This window comes from Panthera tigris, chromosome X (assembly GCF_018350195.1).
Source record: "Panthera tigris isolate Pti1 chromosome X, P.tigris_Pti1_mat1.1, whole genome shotgun sequence".
Classification (NCBI taxonomy): Eukaryota; Metazoa; Chordata; class Mammalia; order Carnivora; family Felidae; genus Panthera; species Panthera tigris.
This window is the reverse complement of record NC_056677.1, coordinates 126,727,387-126,744,194: the sequence shown is the minus strand read 5'-3', so window position 1 is coordinate 126,744,194 and position 16,808 is coordinate 126,727,387. Positions and strand designations below refer to the sequence as shown.

At 52.1% G+C, this 16,808-nt stretch overlaps 2 protein-coding genes and 1 non-coding gene across 4 annotated transcripts in view; 1 reads left to right on the top strand and 2 right to left on the bottom strand.

Moving 5' to 3' along the window:
* The window catches only part of MPP1 (membrane palmitoylated protein 1), a 29,367-nt gene extending 25,651 nt beyond the window's left edge, over window positions 1-3,716 (top strand). For both annotated transcript variants that reach the window (XM_042974685.1, XM_042974686.1), the window contains exons 10-12: window positions 1,196-1,398; window positions 1,539-1,613; window positions 3,063-3,716. In XM_042974685.1, coding sequence (XP_042830619.1) covers window positions 1,196-1,398; window positions 1,539-1,613; window positions 3,063-3,239 — 455 coding nt within the window. In that variant the 3' untranslated portion in view covers window positions 3,240-3,716. The remainder of the gene's footprint in view (window positions 1-1,195; window positions 1,399-1,538; window positions 1,614-3,062) is intronic.
* Window positions 3,717-4,664: 948 nt separating this feature from the next.
* DKC1 (dyskerin pseudouridine synthase 1) lies at window positions 4,665-16,032 on the bottom strand. Its single transcript, XM_042974799.1, has 15 exons — window positions 15,932-16,032; window positions 15,073-15,140; window positions 14,539-14,625; window positions 13,084-13,175; window positions 12,584-12,768; window positions 11,918-11,982; window positions 11,424-11,550; window positions 10,885-11,015; window positions 10,337-10,480; window positions 9,031-9,151; window positions 8,098-8,216; window positions 7,326-7,429; window positions 6,746-6,854; window positions 5,822-5,941; window positions 4,665-5,526 (listed from the first exon to the last, which is right to left on the bottom strand). The coding sequence occupies exons 1-15, from the start codon at window positions 15,945-15,947 to the stop codon at window positions 5,461-5,463; spliced, it is 1,554 nt and encodes a 517-aa protein (XP_042830733.1). The 5' UTR covers window positions 15,948-16,032; the 3' UTR covers window positions 4,665-5,460.
* LOC122235614 lies at window positions 10,654-10,789 on the bottom strand. The gene has a single exon (XR_006213655.1). It is a non-coding gene; the product is annotated as a small nucleolar RNA SNORA36 family (small nucleolar RNA).
* Window positions 16,033-16,808: the final 776 nt, after the last annotated feature.

Here is a 16,808-nt window from a genome sequence, read left to right as displayed (position 1 = left end):
CCTGAAATGTCTTCTGAATCAAAGCAGCACTCGGGAGAGGCCCGGTCTCGGCAGCTGCCCTCAGTAGGAGAATCAGGCCAGGAGTCAGATACCTTCCGTTCCCAGAAGCGAAGCTGCATAGTGTGATTGATTATGTGTATTCCCAGGAGGAGGCACTGTTCATCAGGGTAGAAAACCCTATTCAGAATCTAGTATTAGTATTGTTTCGCTCCTTGCTTCGACACTGTGCCTTTAGAGATAAGTGACACACGAGGGGCAGACAAGACAGCAGGTGTCCCGGGGTTCAGGACTGAGTGGGGGTGTCTGAAAGCAGAAATAACCAGTGAAGGAGAGTTGCTGTTTTGTAAGATGGAAAGAAAGAGAGGCATGTGCAGGTTGGGATCGAGCAGCCAGGAAGAGAGCTGCACGGGCGACGCGCAAGACGGAGGGGCAGGGGGCTGCAGGAGAGGTGTGCCGGGAAGCGTGTGATGCTGGAGTTTCAAGCTGTGCTATCTGGAGCGCATTGTACCTAGATGACAACTGATACGAGTGGTAGTAAATGCCGTGCCTTAAGAACATGCCAACATTTAACGATAGCAGTTTAAACCAAACGAAAGTACCCTTCTTTCCAAGCTACAGGGAGGCAACTTAAAATTTTTTTTGGCATTTATTTACTTCTGAGAGACAGAGAGAGACGGCGTGAGCAGGGGAGGGGCAGAGAGAGAGGGAAACACAGAATCTGAGGCAGGCTCCAGGCTCTGAGCTGTCAGCACAGATCCCGACGCGGATCTCGAAGCCACGAACCGCGAGATCATGACCTGAGCCGAAGTCGGACGCTTAACCGACTGAGCCACCCAGGCGCCCCCAGAAAGGCAACTTTAAATGTCCTTACATGGAACGCTGCCCATGGCTCACAGATCTGCTTAAAAAGTATTTTCAGCTGTCATTTCTCAGATTGTGAGCTCTAATGCTCCTGGGGTTGGCGGTGGAAGAGATGACCCTTCATATGGGGAAAGGGATAGAAATTTTCCACATTGGGCTTCGCCTCTTGAAAGGCACATGCATTCTCATTCTGGGCGGACGGGGCATCTCCTGCTCCAGTGTCAGCCCTGTGGGACCCCGTGGGACACACCCCTCTGCTAAGCCCTCCGTACCAGAGGCAGACCCCCCGGCCCACGCCCCTAGGGGACGGTGAGGGATTTGTGTTCTGGCGCAGATACCACACGGCCGCCCAAGAAGAGTGAGGAAGATGGGAAGGAATACCACTTCATCTCCACCGAAGAGATGACGAGAGACATCTCTGCCAACGAGTTCCTGGAGTTTGGCAGCTACCAGGGCAACATGTTTGGCACCAAATTTGAAACCGTGCATCAGATTCATAAGCAGGACAAGATTGCCATCCTGGACATCGAGCCCCAGGTGGGTAGGCACGCCACGGCAGGAACGGATGGGGTTGTGTTCATCTAGAGCCGGGGCAGCGGTACCAGGAATGACGGGCTTGGTGCTGCCCGTCGTGACGGCTGACTCCGGTCCTCTCTTCTTCCTTCCTCGTTTTCCAGACCCTGAAGATTGTCCGCACGGCAGAGCTGTCACCGTTCATTGTGTTCATCGCACCCACCGACCAGGGCGCCCAGGTGGGAAGGACGGGGTTATGCAGGGGGGGTGGAGGTTCGCTGTCGGAGTCTGCCCAGACTGGGACATCGGTCCAGAGCGCAGCTCATCACAAATCCCCCACGAACTTCCTGGCTGCTGCCATCCTTTCCGCAAGGCCAAGAAGCCAAAGGGCGTGGGCACGTTAGATTTACCGGGCCAGCGGCTAGGCCGGCAGCCGGGCCAGGTCAGGGGGCAAAAGGAATCAGACCCAGCCATTGTTCCCGAAGTGCTTAGGGTCTAGGGGCAGAGACGGACGGTCTGACAGACCCCCACCGGCGCGACGGGAGCTCAAGTGGGACAAAGCAGGAGTACCAGAGACGGCCCTGAACCCACCCTGGGGTGTGTGCGGCTGTGGGGAGAGAGGAGGGGCTCCTACCCGCTCTGCATCATCGTCCATACGCTTCACCGTCCCCGGCCTGTTCGCCAGGCATGATGGAGATCTCACCGTGTCGCCGCGTAGATAGCTTCTCCCGCCTTTCTTAGTAGGCGTGTGGTCTCCCGTTGAGCGTATGTGACACAACCGTTCAGTCTCGCCATTTCCTTCTCGAAGGCCACTTGGGTTGTTTTCAAAAGGACCGTTACAAATTATACCGCGGCCAGCGGCCCGTACATGTGGCATTCCACACGTGCGCAAATGTAGGCGTAGGAGAAATTCCCGACAGGGCTGGCCGGTCCGAGGATGCGTGCAGTGGGAATTGAGAATTTGGAGACAAATTACCCGCGAGAGTGCTTGCTTCCGTGTGCCAGGCGCGTATTATCCCAAGTTCGTTTCTGGCCCATCTAATGGAAAACTGCAGTCTCGTTGTACTTCCACCTCTTGCTGCCAATGGTTGAGTAGCTCGCCAGACTCCTGAGGGCTATTTGTGTCGACTCCTCTGTGAACCGCCTGCTCGTGTCCGCGGCTCATTTTTCCGAGCTTACTGGCCTTTTCCTTCGTGATTTCTAGGAACTCTGTGTGAGGGCAACTAGCCGTCTCTGATGTCAGTTGTAGGTATTTTTTCCCAGTTTGGCATGTATTTTGGTGTTTATTGCTACGCATTTTTACTTGTATGGAGTGCTCAGTCTTTTCGTGGACACAGGTTTGGGATGCTAGACAGAGGCCCGGATTGCAGCTGTGGTGGTTCTGGGAAGGGCTGTGTTCAAAGGCGTGGACTGGGGGTGCTGCTCAAGTCCGTGCCGTCTCGATGGAGCTACTGGTCTTCAGAGCTGTGATTCTCCAGTCACGGTTGCTTTGAGATCCCCTGAGACTTGCGTTCTTAATTGATCGCCTCTGTACATCCTGTTAACATTCCCAAGGGAGGCCTTCAGGGTTTGAGTGTTTAAGCAGGTGGTTCTGAGCCAGGCGGGGTCACAGCAGTCAACGCACGCCGACGCCCCATCGCTGGCCTCTGGGACCGACCGCTTCATCCGTGGTTCTCTCTCCTTTGCAGACAGAGGCCCTGCAGCAGCTGCAGAAGGACTCCGAGGCCATCCGCAGCCAGTACGCGCACTACTTTGACCTCTCGCTGGTCAACAATGGCGTCGATGAGACCCTGAAGAAATTGCAAGAAGCCTTCGAGCGGGCGTGCAGTTCTCCACAGTGGGTGCCCGTCTCCTGGGTTTACTAAGCTTGCAGAACGGGGGAGCTTCCGTCCGCCCTTCTCTAGCGGTGTGAAGTCCATTCTCCTTGCTTTCAGACAAACAGGGACGCTCCCCTAGTTTTGTCAGCTTCCCGCCCTCTGCTCCTATCCTACTTCCGCCAGTGGGCGTCAGACTGGTGCAGGCTCCTGGCTGGGCTCTGACTCTCCTGCTCAGATGGAGCCCCAGTGATCAGGGCTTCAGAAGGCTCTCTGGAAACCTGAGGCCGAAAATACTGTCAAAACACAACTGCTAATCAAAGATGGTGCACACAGAGAGGAAAAGCGACGGACCTTGTCCCTTAAAGCCTGTGCGCCTTCACCTCGAATCACCCCGGGCACTCCATTGGTCTTGGAAGCATCTGTAACCTCAGCCTCAACTTTCTAAAATGCCAAAATGAAACAGCTGTGCAATAGGAGGATGTCTGCTCTAGGGAAACCCTCAAAAGCAATAAAAATGTGTTAAAACGCCAATGTCTTGTGTCTCCTCACGTTTCCGCCTACACGGGTCTCTGGAGAGGGAAACCGCACCACCTGCTTTAAGCTTCCGAGGGCAGCATCAGTCCCAGTTACCTCTCCTGAGTCCTTCAGTCTCCCCTCCAGCATGGAACAATCTGGAACCTAGAGGTCAAAATAACTTCCCGGGAGCGGTGTGTGCGTGCACTGGGCAGGGCATGACCCGGTGCTTACACGCGGACCCAGGCACATGCAAGCGGGCATACACGCGTGCGCGCATCTAAAAAAAGTTTGGCAACAAAGGTGTGATCGCCCCATTTGTATTCCACAGGGGGAGTGCGCCCATTCACGTTTATTTAAGGTACTGTGAAGATTCCCGAGGGAACGTTGCCCGTTCTACCAGCCGCTCCTTTCAGCCGCTTCGCTCTCCAGACCTGGTTTTCAGAACACCCACGACTACTTGCCCAAATTAAACTACCGTGTCCAGAAGGAAAACTCCACTCCCTTGTTCTCACAGCAGCTGCTGGGGTCACAAACACGTGCGTCCGCGTAGAAATGCACACGAGACGCTCCCATCCTGCACGAGAACCCACTAAGCGGGGACACAGTGAGCTTTCCCACCACGTCGCATTCTGACCTCACTCACAGAGGGAAACCCAGCCCCGGGCCACGCTCAGGATCCCCCCCCCTCCCAGACCCACTATGTAGATACTAACACCTTTCTCCTGTCATTTGCGGGATCACTAAATTTGTGATGGTGTCCCTCTTTTTATCTAGTCAATGTCCCGAACGGAGACTCCAGAGCATTTGGTCCCATGCCAGATAACAGGCCCCGAGATGAACGTTGCAAGGCAAGAAAAGTAACCAGGGGATCAGCAAATGTCAAACAGGGCATGGTTCCCTGGATTTTTAATCAAAATATTTTATATTTTTTCTTCTCCGAATTTGAGATCCCCAACAATCAGAAAACCCAACAAGAATACTTTTAAAAACAAGTAAAGTTTAATAAGTAAAAATTCCAACCTTCTCCCAGCAGTGAGTGATTGCATCCTTTGAAAGTAAAGGAGGGTTAAGAGTACAGAGCAGTTTCTAGCTTCCGTCACAAAACACGTAGGCAGATGGATCCAGGCGCACGAGGCTGTACACGCAGGCTCTGAACAAGTACACAGAAGACCACTAAGCCCAAGATGGACTGGAAAACAGCTGATAAGTTTGGCCTGCCTCTGGCAGGGGAAATGGGGGTGACACAGGTGGCCGTGACGCCAAAGTAGACCGCTGTCCTCACAGGACGCGGGAGGAAAAATCGATCTCTGCAGTGAGCAGCATGGCTCGGTTCTATGGTTTTACTCGCTCTACACCATTTCATTGAGCAACGTGCGGACGCTTTCGATGAGCCGGGGCGGGGGACGGGGTGCAAACCAGGAGAGAGCGAGGGTGTCAACACAGCCACCGGGCAACGGCTGAGACGGTGCCCGGGCTGCGCTGGGTCTGAAGGAGAGGGTTCCGACTCTCCCCAGCAGAAAAGCGGGTGGCATCAAATCCGCCTCCTTCACCCGTATCCTTAAAACAGGACAGGATGGGATGGGCGCACCAGGTGACCTCACAGAGCTCTCAGGTAGCAGGAAAACGTGCCGGGGCTCTCCACCCTTTCTGGGACCTGGGTTCCATTCCCTCAAGAACCAAAGGAATTAGCTTTTCTCAGTAAGGCTTTTTAATTTCTCCTCCCAACTGGACACCGGGCTTAAAGTGGTCTCCACTACTCAGAAACCACTTCCACTTTGATTTTCTTCTTCTTCTTCTTCTTCTTGCTGGTGTCACTGTCCTGGAAGAAAGAGAGAGCCTCACAGCATCTGTTAACAGAACCAAATTAGGGAAGTCCCGAAAGGCCCGGAAGCCTTTTCGGGATCGGCGAGGCTATTCCACGGTCATTTTGCGCGTAACTTTCAGCGCCGCCCCAGTGCCAGACTTCCACAGACCGCCCGGCCAGCAGCACACTTCTAAGTAAACGCTGGGGTCGGTTTCGGTGCGCCCCCCAGGGCTGCTGGAGGGCACGCGCACCGTGGGCAACGTGGGACTGCCGCCCCCTCCCCTTTCGTGTCTGCCGTATTTCTACACACCCCATCTCCCGGATCGTCCGCACCGTCTACACCAGCTTTGGCCTTCTTATCCTTCTTCTTCTTCTTTTCTTTCTTGACCAGCTGTGGTGACGTCTCGTCACTTTCACTCTCTCGCTTCCGCTAAGGTGGGGACAATCGTGTTAGGTCTTGGGCAAACACAGTTGAGAGAGGTTCAGTAAGAAAAGAGCCTAAATCTTGGGGCGCCTGGGTGGCTCAGTCAGTTGAGCGTCCGACTTCGGCTCAGGTCACCATCTCACAGTTCGTGACTTCGAGCCCCACGTCGGGCTCTGCGCTGACAGCTCAGAGCCTGGAGCCTGCTTTGGATTCTGTGTCTCCCTCTCTCTCTGCTCCTCCCCTGCTCACACTTTGTCTCTCTCTCAAAAATAAACAAACATTAAGAAAAGAGCCTAAATCCAACAGAGCCCCCATTTACCGAGGACTCCAACACGGTCTCCTCCCTAGAGAGCAGGACCCACGGGCGCAGCTGAGCCTGAACTGGTGGGCCGCGTGCCCTCAGAGAAGGCGGGTGAGCCAGGGGCGTGAGGCTGACGGCCCCCAGTGGGGCCAGAAGTCCTTCCCGGGAACCTCAGACTGGAGAGCTGCGGCAGTGCCGCATATTTTCGACGGCGAGCTGCTGTCGTCTAGAGCGGACTCTGCTCCCACACGAGCTGTGCCCGCGCTTGACCCCGGGTGGGGGCCAGAGGGACACGTACGTGCGCTCTGCTCCAGTGTCGCTGCCCGACCTCCGAGCCTGTGGAGCCCGAGGTGTGACGCACAACCTGCATCGTGTGCTGCGTGCACCCCCAGGGGCGGGAAGCCTGCCGCGCTGAGGTGCAACATACGGCGGGACCGCAGTCCTCGACACGGGCCGAACAGAACCCTCTCCCAAAGGACACTGCAAACTGATCCCAGCACGTCACTTACCTTTGGAGCTTTCACCGCTTCATCAACTACTTTTGGGGCTTTTACCACTTCAACAACTTCCTGCGGGGCTTTTGCTGCCCTGGCCGCCACCTCTCTCTTGGCAGAGTCACTGAAAAAGAGGGAGCGATGGGTCAAACGCACTGAACGGCTTTCAGGCAGTGAAAGCCGCCATCCAAATACTGACAGTGGCCAGAAATCCCCACTCACTGCTGCAGAATGACTCCCTCTAGAGCCCCACGAACCAGACTACAAAGGGGTTAACTGTCTGCCACGGGGGCCCCGGCCCCTAACTGGCCTGGGCAGTCAAGGGTAGTACCTCCGGCCCCCAGACCTCCTGAGCCACCACCCCGCGTTTAGCAAGTTTCCCCCAAACTGAATCTGCCCCCCCCCCTCCCCGCACCCAGGCACTCCAGGAGCTCCTGCCCTCCCTCCCCATGCTCACCTGCAGTCGAGGCACCCGTCTGGGCCGCCCCCTCACCGCACCTGCCCCCCGGGCTCCACGGCCTCCCACCCTCACCACCTATGCCCTCCTCACCTGCACTCTCCGCCCAGCTGGGGCTCGGAGACGTCCCACCCTCACCTGTAGTCCACGTACTCCTGCGTCCAGGCGACAGGTGTGCTGTCCGTGGGCTTGCCATGCTTATCCAGAAGGCCCTGCTTGATCATCAACTTCTTCTGACTTGCCTGGCAGACCGTCAGAGTTTCAACATCAGAACAGTGTCAACTCGCGAAGCAGGTACCGTGACCGCTCACATCAGGCTCCTCCCTCGCAGTCTCACTTGGGCTCCACACTCCTCCGCACAACACTCAGAACCCACGTTCTCCAACGGAAGCAAACGTGGGACTTGGCGCAAGTCACAAAGCCCGCTGTATCACCGACAGCCTCTGAAGCGTCGTTTTGGGGCACCCCCCCCACCTCATTCTCAACCCCCAGGCCTTTGCACCTGCTATTCCAGCTTCCCCACTCTCCCCTCCCTGACACCTAACACTGCATCCTCTGAGCTGGCCCGGCTCCAGCAAATCTCTTACCCAGGACCCCCAACCAGGTCAAACCCCTCATTCTGGACTCCCAAAGTGCCAGGCACCCCTCTGCATCCCTTGATAAGCCTTCAACTTGGCGGAAATTCACCATTCATTGCGCAGTATGACTGACGTCCATCTGCTTCCCCCTTTATACTAGGAAATCTCGAAGGTCTGAGATGGGCCCATTTCTACTTACCATCAACTCGCCGGAGCCTAGCACACGGCAAGGTTGTGGTAGCAGGGACACGCTCGAGAGCCATCCAGGTCAATATTCAACAACACAAAAACGAAAACATAACCCGGTGGGACACACACGCGGTCCCACTTACCTTTGGACCTAAACCCCACTTCCGAGGATAAGTATCTCTCTCCATGATCACTCTCTTGATCTTGGCTACTATACCATGGTCACAGGTAGAGATCACTGCTGTGGTCATTAATGCAATAGCTGGAGGTGTGGGAAAGAGATGAAAGAGGGATCTGGAGTGGAAAACGTGGTTGGCGATGAGCCCTAATTCCACTGTTTCATAGACCCATTGAAAACTCAAAGCTCTACTGCCTTAATGGAGGCTTCCCTTGCTGAGGATGTTCATATGGAGACAATCTGCCATTATGGGAAGAAAGCCTCTGAAAGCATGTTATCAGTTTAAAAAACATTCACGCTAATCACATAAAACTCAATGCTTCCTAGATCCTCAGGAGTCCAAACATCTGAGGTATTCACTGACCGCGCCTCACTCGTGCCAGGAGGAAAGCATGTCATCAGACTCCCTTCTCAGTTGTAAGCAGGGCTCTGCGGGGAGCAGCCAAGAGGGGAAGGGAACACCTCGACAAGGCACCCTAAAGATACACTCCTCAGGCTCCAGGCTCAGGCCACACACAGGGAACGGCTTGCACACACCCTTCACGGAATGGAACACTCGAAGTTCTAAGCGACAACACCAACTAAACACTCGCAAGTTAACTGATACAGACGGACAACGAACGGACTATACTCTCCATATGAATTACCAAAGACACGCATTCTCTTCCTGGACGATTTCCTCCATCCTCACTGGAACCAAGCTGCTGAGATGTGGCTGCTAATACCAGCCAGCTGGACGAAATCTGGGCCCATCTACCACGATCCCCTGCTAGGACTACCTCTACAGGCCCCAGACAACACAGTGATTACGTGAACCTGAGGAGTTGGACGTGGGGTCCGCTCTTAGCAAGCCTGGCTGTGATGGCGCAGCAGGAGCTAGTGCAAGCTCTCCTCTTACCCATGCAGATCGCTTCCCCTTTGGTGGTGATGACCACGATCTCCTGGTTGACTTCGATGCCGTCCTCGTATCGGAGAACTCCCGGAAGCATGATCTTTGCCCCGTAGCAGATTGCATTCACCTACAGGGATGTCATCGCACGTCAGAGCACCAGCTGCTCCGCTAGCCAGTGCCCTCCATCCAAACCCACACCAGAAAAGAACACGCGGGGTGGACCTGCGAGTGTACCCCCACCTACAAAATGGGGCTAATGGCATCGACAGCCACTGGCTGCAATCCGGTGTATGAAGCAACCACTCACCACGGGCTAGCCACCTTATCCCCACCGACTCAGATGTTAAAGGGACTGAGATACCTACTCCTCATCCATCCACAGGACTTCAAAGGTATCTTTATCTTAAACCAAAACCCAGCCTTCATTTTCCTTAATTACTCTTCTCTATTTTTTATCCTTGAGGAAAACCCTGACAGAAATGGGGAGACCTTTTTGCTTTATTGGGAGATCTGGCCTATTAACAGGCCCCCAAAGTAACCAGCAAGCAAGATTACCAAGGCCTGTGACCCGACCCCATGCAGGTTAAAAAGGCCACCTCTCCTGGGCATCAATGGCTTATCCCACCTTGCCTTCACTTACCTAGATACCTTGCTGACCGCATTCTTCCTCCCCCTAAATTCACCCAGATGGCACCAATCTGATCCCAGCATAATGAGAAATTTATCACATTTCTGTTCTATTTCACGTGATTAACTTTTCCCAACTATGATAGCCTGGCTTAGTATACCTCTGTAATTTTTGTCTCCTACAAGCCATAACATACAAAAAATGCATCAGACGGGTTCCTGGGTGGCTCAGCTGGTTAAGCATCTGACTCTTATTCCGGCTCAAGTCACGATCTCATGGTTTGTGAGTCTGAGCCCCATGTTGGGCTCTGTGCTGATAACATGGAGCCTGCTTGGGATTCTCTCTCTGCCCCGCCCCTGCTTACGCTCTCTCTTGCTTGCTCTCAAAAATCAATAAACATTTTTTAAATGCATCAAATACCCTTAACTTTGCTATCCTTTGTCCCTGACATAACTAATTATATCATTAAGAGAAGTGCTCTCAGGGTGCCTGGCCGGCTCAGTTGGTGGAGCGTGTGACTCTTGACCTTGGGGATGTGAGGTTCGAGCCCCACCTTGGGTGTAGGAATTACTTAAAGGAAAACAGTAAGCTCATATCATGTTTCATCTCTTCCCACAGAGCACAGACCAGACCTCCTGTCTGGGGTCGTTTTATCACACTGCGGAGGTGCAGCCCAGGACTTACCGCGCTGTCTTTCATCACCAGCCGTTTGTGAGATGTCAAGAGCTTTTCTAAAGGGTAAACAACCCGCCGCAGGTAACTCTCATCCTTGTGGTTGTCATACAGCCACTGGGCATCAAGCACATCGTGCATCGTCACCATATGGTCCTGAAAAGCAGCCACGTGCAAAAATTGTTCAGTGTCACTGTATCTTAAATAGTCCAACAGACCCCAAACTTCCAAAATGTGAATGAATTTAGTCCAAACTCAGTCTTTAGTCTCTTCCCAATCATGTATCTTCCGCACATCTGTAAGCTGGTGACATACTTAAATCTAGGCAGTTTTGTAGGCTGTGGGATCAAAATGAATAGAGTAATGCTTTCTATCCAATCATCTCCCACAGCCCGGGTTTCAATGTTCCAAAGTTTAATTAACAGAACAGGGAAGCCGCCCTGAACTGAACTCAACACTTTGGAAATTGCCTTTTCCAGGATGTGAAGCAGGTGGCATTGCAGCAGGGGCGGGAGGATGTTAAGGAGCAGCTCCAAAACTTCTAGCCCATAATGCTGTACCTTTTCACTCATGACTCCAGAACGCACCCGCCGAAGTTCCTGCATCTGACCGCCAACTCCCAACAACAAACCCAGGTGCACACACAGTGTCCGAATATACGTGCCGGCCTCACAACTCACCCAGAAGATTCCTAAGATGCACACACATAAAAGTAGCACATTTTCCAAAGTAAACACATTGCTAACTGAAAAACCCAGAGTTATTCTGTATCTGAGCCAACAAGACTAAAAACAATAGAAACAGGCCCTGACCACACCATATACTAAGGGCATCTATTCTTAATGAGAGAATCTAATTCTCAACAATACATTCCTGGGGCGCCTGCGTGGCTCAGCTGGTTGAGTGTCCACTCTTGATTTCGGCTCAGGTCTCGATCCCAGGGTCGTGGGATCAAGCCCTTCAGGCTCCACGCCAAACGTGGAGCCTAAGATTCTCTCTCCCTCTGTCCCTCTACCCCAGTCGTGCTCTTTAAAAAAAAAAAAAAAAAAAGCATTCCTGTCAACATATGGTTGGCTTCCTCAAAGGCCTAAGGACCCACCTAATCTTCTTTCCGGATCATACTCGATCATCTTGCTCTCGTATATGGTCCGCACTCGGAGCTGCCTCTTTACTGCAGCAATAAGTGGGGGTCGCTGGAATAAGGCACCTGTCAGAGTTTCTAGGGCCTAAGAATAAGCACAAATCAAAATAAAGACTCTTGAATAAGAGCAAGCAAGGGTCTACTGTGGCAGGTTGAGGACACAACTGAAACACAAAGTATCTTTCAATCATTTAAGACCTATGATGCCCTTTCCATTTTTGCTTCTTTCTTCAAAGACACAGAAAGGACTCGGTGCCAATCAGAGCCCTTTCCTCAGAAGTGGCATGTCCGGAAGTGACCCTGCCATGTGCAGTTACCTGTCCAGGCCAGCTCGGGCAGCCCACTGGGAAGGGCACAAGACAGGACGGTCAGGAAAACCGACCTGTCTCCAGATGTCTACGGGCTTGGATACCCAAGTCGCCAAAATGTGCCCTCCCTATAATCAGACTTACCCTAGAAAGTTGAGTCCCCCCTTCAATAGCATTGTGTAGCCGGACAATTCCCACATACTCTTTGCCTGAAAAATGACAAAAGAGTAGTCAGGTGTGGCCACTGAGTTTTCTGGAGTTTTAAAAATATGCTCATATTCACATTTTGTATAACAGGAAAAGCAGGCCATTTGACTCTGTAAAATTTGCACCAAGACAAAATTTCACGGTTTGGACTTGGGAAAGGACCGAACATGCTCTCTCTCACTGGGAGTTCAACTTTCAGTGCGCTGACAGGAACCGCTGGAGCATCCAGTGTACAGCCTGCTTAGCAAAAAACCTTTTTCGGGCACCTGGGCAGCCGAGTCGGTTAAGCGTCCGACTCTTGATTTTGGCTTAGGTTATGATCTCACAGTTCGTGAGATCAAGCCCCGTGTCAGGCTCTGTGCTGAAAGTGCAGAGCCTGCTTGGGATTCTCTCTCTCTACCCCTCCCCGGCTCACACAGGCTTGCTCTCTCTCCCTCTCAAAATAAATCAGCATTTAAAAAAAAAGAAGAAAAAACCTTGGAAGGTCAAGTATGAGAGATTCTCCTGATGAAAATTTCCAAGGGCCAAAAAATAGAAGGAAAGGAAATGTAGAAAGCCTTCCAGTGTCAAAGTGGCTGCCTCTTTATTCCCTCTTGCACATACCTGCACTCTGTTGGGATTTCACCAAGCGAGTGGCTCGTTCTATGCACACGATTAAACAGCCAGTCACCTTGGGATCCAGAGTACCACTGTGTCCTGTCTTCTCCACCCGAAGTATTCGTCGGATCCACGCTACCACCTCATGGGAAGAGGGGTTGGAGGGCTTATCAAGATTAATGAAACCTGTCCTAGAATGGAAAAGAAATCACTGCACCATCATCATTGGCCCTTTAATAAAAACTAAATCTGAAGAGGAAAAAAGTTCGCGATCAGTACAGGTTATGTATTTAAGGCAATTCTAGGCCATTCTAAAATGCCACTATCTCCTTGAATAACTGATGTGAAAAGGTCTTTTTAAAAATAAACTCTATGTGCCATGTGGGGTTCAAACACATGACCTGAAGACCAAGAGTTGGATGCTCTATCAACTGAGCCAGCCAGGCGCCCCTGAAAAGGTCCTTTTGAAAAGAAGTCTGAACAGTGCTTGCTCCCAACACGCTTACCTGATATAGTCCCCAATCTCTCTCTTCAGAGGATTTGATCCACAAGGAAGAGGTGTATAGTGTGTTGTCCTTACATTTAGCTTATCGAAATTCTGGAAAGCAAGGATACAACACAAAATAAACTTACTAAACCATTAACGTGTGTACGACAAGAGTCAGCACCACTATCAACTATGATATGGTTAATTTTCAAGTTCAGAAACCTGGATTCTACCCCTCGGTTTTCATTACGTGTGACACGGCGTTAAGCCCCCTCACACAATGGAGAAATTACCCACAGCAGGAGGATTTAGACAAAGTTAATCACTCCTCTAGAAATACTTTTTGTTACCAGGACTGGCAACCACGTTTCTCAAACACAACCAGCTCATTCCTGCTCCAGATGCTCCCATCTCTGTTCTCAGGTCTGCTCCTTTTTACTCTCCTCCTTTCCAGGGCTCAACTGCAGGTCTCAAAGAGCTCCCCCCAACTGAAGCTCACCTTTCACGTTACCCAGTTTAGTTCCATCGTGGTGCTTCGACAAATAGCAATTATTTTTTTTAACCGTCTACCTCCCACCCCTAGATTTTAAGTTTCATGATAGTAGGGACTTTGGCCTATCCAGTTCACTAGCATATCCTATAGCAGAACCTATAACAGAAAAGCAGATATAAATGGTAGACCCATCTGGCCGAGCAGAAACTGAACAGTGTTGAATTACATGAGCAAATCTCATTCTTTCACCTAATATATATTGGTTTATTAAAACACTTTGCCAAGAGGCATCTGAGTAACTTTCCCTACCCTAGCTTTTTCTCCTAATCTCATACATGGTGCCCACTAAGTTGTTTGTGAAACTTGTAATTCAACTCATCACTGAGCCAGCCTATTTCAAACCCAACACAATGGTCAGCAATTTTCTAGAGAACGTGTTATGTGCCAGGCACTACAGCAAAACACATTTCATGGATTACCTCCTGCAGCCCTCAGCTTGCCTTCCCAATAAAAGATGTCATGAGCAAACCACCTCAGAGGTTAAATGACTGGCTCAAAGTCACACACTGACTTTGTGTGGTCACAAAGTCTGACTGAAATTGGTCTGGTTTCAAAGCTCATGTTCTCAAGCACTAAAGCAGTCCTGCTCCAAGCGAGGCTCACAAACTAGTATGAGTCTGTAAAGTGGAGTTAAATACAGAAACCAAGAACTAATTATTTGTAAACTTCGATGGTGGTTTGACATTGTGACATTTTAACTGTATCATGTAAAGCGTTGGGTGCACTGGAAATGAAAACCAAACCAAAACAAAACAAAACCTGGCCTTCATGTCAGACACACTGAAAAACATTGCTTTAGACTGTGTCATCTACCATTGCCAAGGCCAAGGATGCTAGCGCTAATCACTCTTAACGAATCTTTTAACACTTTAATAAGGTAAAAGCCAGGCATTGATCTGATGCATAATCTTAACCACATACCTTGAGCAACAGGGGCCATTGAGATGTGTCCAGCTGAGCCGCCTTGGATTCAGGTTTGATAAGAAATTCCTCAGCGTGTTGTATCTCCTTACATGGGACAGAAACACACCCTATTAGACTTCCCAAGTGATTTGGAAGAATTCCACTGCTATCACATAAGTTTAAGCCTTTTAAATAGAAAACAAGGTAGTCTCTATTGCTCTTCACTGGGACCTCCAAAGAAAAACCAGGATCTCGGAAATGAACCACAATCTCAGAAAAGTAAGTGAAGTGCCACCAAGATGGGGTCAGGTCCTTATGAGAGAAAGAGGAATAGTGGGTCTGTGGGTGGAATAAAAAAGCATTTCAGGGAGAGCAGCTGGTGTACCAACACCAGTCAGCAAACTCTACTTGACAGGAGATTCAGGTGACTGGGTTGTGTATTTCCTAAAACCCATTCCTTAGAAACTTGCAAAAAACAGTTGTTTTATGTAACGTGTTACCTACGTAACATTTCCTTTTTGTCAAAGCAAAGGAAAACATATTCCTACTCACTGCTACATCTTCTTCTGCTAACGACTTCCGCTCCTTTTTCTTCTTATGTTTCTTCGGCACAATATACACTAAAACAAACACACACACACACACACACACACACGAGATTTGGGAGTTTTTCCCCAAAATAAGGGCAACGAAGCTTCAAATAGTGAAATCAGAGCAAGTAAAAATCGGATGTTTGATCTAGAATTGCTGGGGAAAGCCTAGTGTGTAAAAGCCAAACGCGTGGGCTGCACGGCCCGGTAACCGACCGCAGGCAGTCGCACATGCCGGCTTCCATTCCGGCTCACCACGTGGCCGTGGAGGGGCTTAGATCTGCCGCAGGAGCGCTCGGGCCAAGGGCCTCCAAGTTCCCTGAGTGACCACGCAACCGCCCCCTCCCCGGCCCCCGGCCTGTACAACTTTCTCTGCACTTGGAGCTGCGCGTACGTCCGAGCCCCTCGGCCCCTCTCTTTGCGGGGCCTCTTCCCAGCGCCCTTCCGCGTGGCGCCGACCGACCCGGGTGTGTGGGCTGGCGGCGGCGCAGGTACGGCCAGGTCTCCCGTCACCGCGGGGTCGCCGGAGAGGCCGACGCCTTTCGGCGACGACCCGGGCCCTCAGGCGGCCATGCCATCGAAGGGAGGCCCGGGCCTCGCAGAGCCACGTCACTGCCAGCACCTCTCCATCTCCGGCCGTCACCCTTAGAGCCAAGGCCAAGAGGAAGGCCAACAGGAGGCCCGGGCCGGCGGCGACGGGGCCGGGCCGGCGGCAAACCGGCGGGGATCTCGGCCCCCGACGCCGCCACCCTCCCACCCCGGCTCTCCGCACGGCGGAGCCAGTACTCGGCCCGGCCACCCACGAGGAGACGACCCTTTACCTTCCGTGTCCGCCATGTTGCCCCGCACAGCGTGCGAGCAGCGTGGGACACCGCCGAGGAAGCAAGCACAGACTCCCGCCGCCCTCAGGCCGCGCCACTAAGCCCCGCCCACCTCTGTGACGCCCAGTGCGCGCCGCGCCGCGGAGCGGTGGGGGCGGGGCCGGGCTCTGGGAGCACAGCCCGGGGCGCGCGCGGGCCGCCTGCACAATTTCATTGGTTGGGTTGCCCTCCCGCCCCCGCCGCGGTAGCGCGCCCGCGCGTGCGCCTTGAGCCTCGCCCGGCCCTGGGCTGCCCCGGTTGGAGGCGCATGCGCAGTCCGCCCCGGTGGTCCGTAACTGTGGGCGCGGTCCCGGGCCCGGATCGCTGACTTTCGTTGGGTTTAACACGGGCCTAGGCACTCGGGCGTCCCGCGAGCACTCTGTTAAACAACAGCTAATTGCTTCCTTTCGCCGACCCTTTAAGGTTGGGTATCGGATCAGTCCCGATTAAAAAGCGAAGACGTTGAGGCACAGAGACGTTGAAAGCTCTTTGCTGCTTGCAATTCCCATCCAGTTAGAGCGCCGCTGGCCAATAGGAATACTGTGCGAGCTGCTTGTGGACTTTTAAATTTTCCAACAGCCACATGGCAAGAAAAAAAAAAGGAAAAGGAAAAAGATGAAATTGATTTTAATAACAAATTTTGTTTAACCCAATGATCCAAAATATTTTCATTTCAACGTATAAGCGATACACAACATTATGAATGGAATATATTACATTTTTTGGTACTGTCTTTCCAGTGTGTGTTTTACACTTACAGCACACCTCGATTGGAAGTGCACTAGGGGGCTCCATGTCAAGGGCTCTGTAGTCACAGATCCCTTAATGGCAGCAGTAT

Coding starts and splice junctions, on each gene's coding strand:
- DKC1 (XM_042974799.1), bottom strand. Junction 9,152..10,336: donor TGGTGATGAAAGACAGCGCG/GTAAGTCCTGGG, acceptor ACATCCCTGTAG/GTGAATGCAATCTGCTACGG. Junction 7,430..8,097: donor AGTGGGGTTTAGGTCCAAAG/GTAAGTGGGACC, acceptor ACGGTCTGCCAG/GCAAGTCAGAAGAAGTTGAT.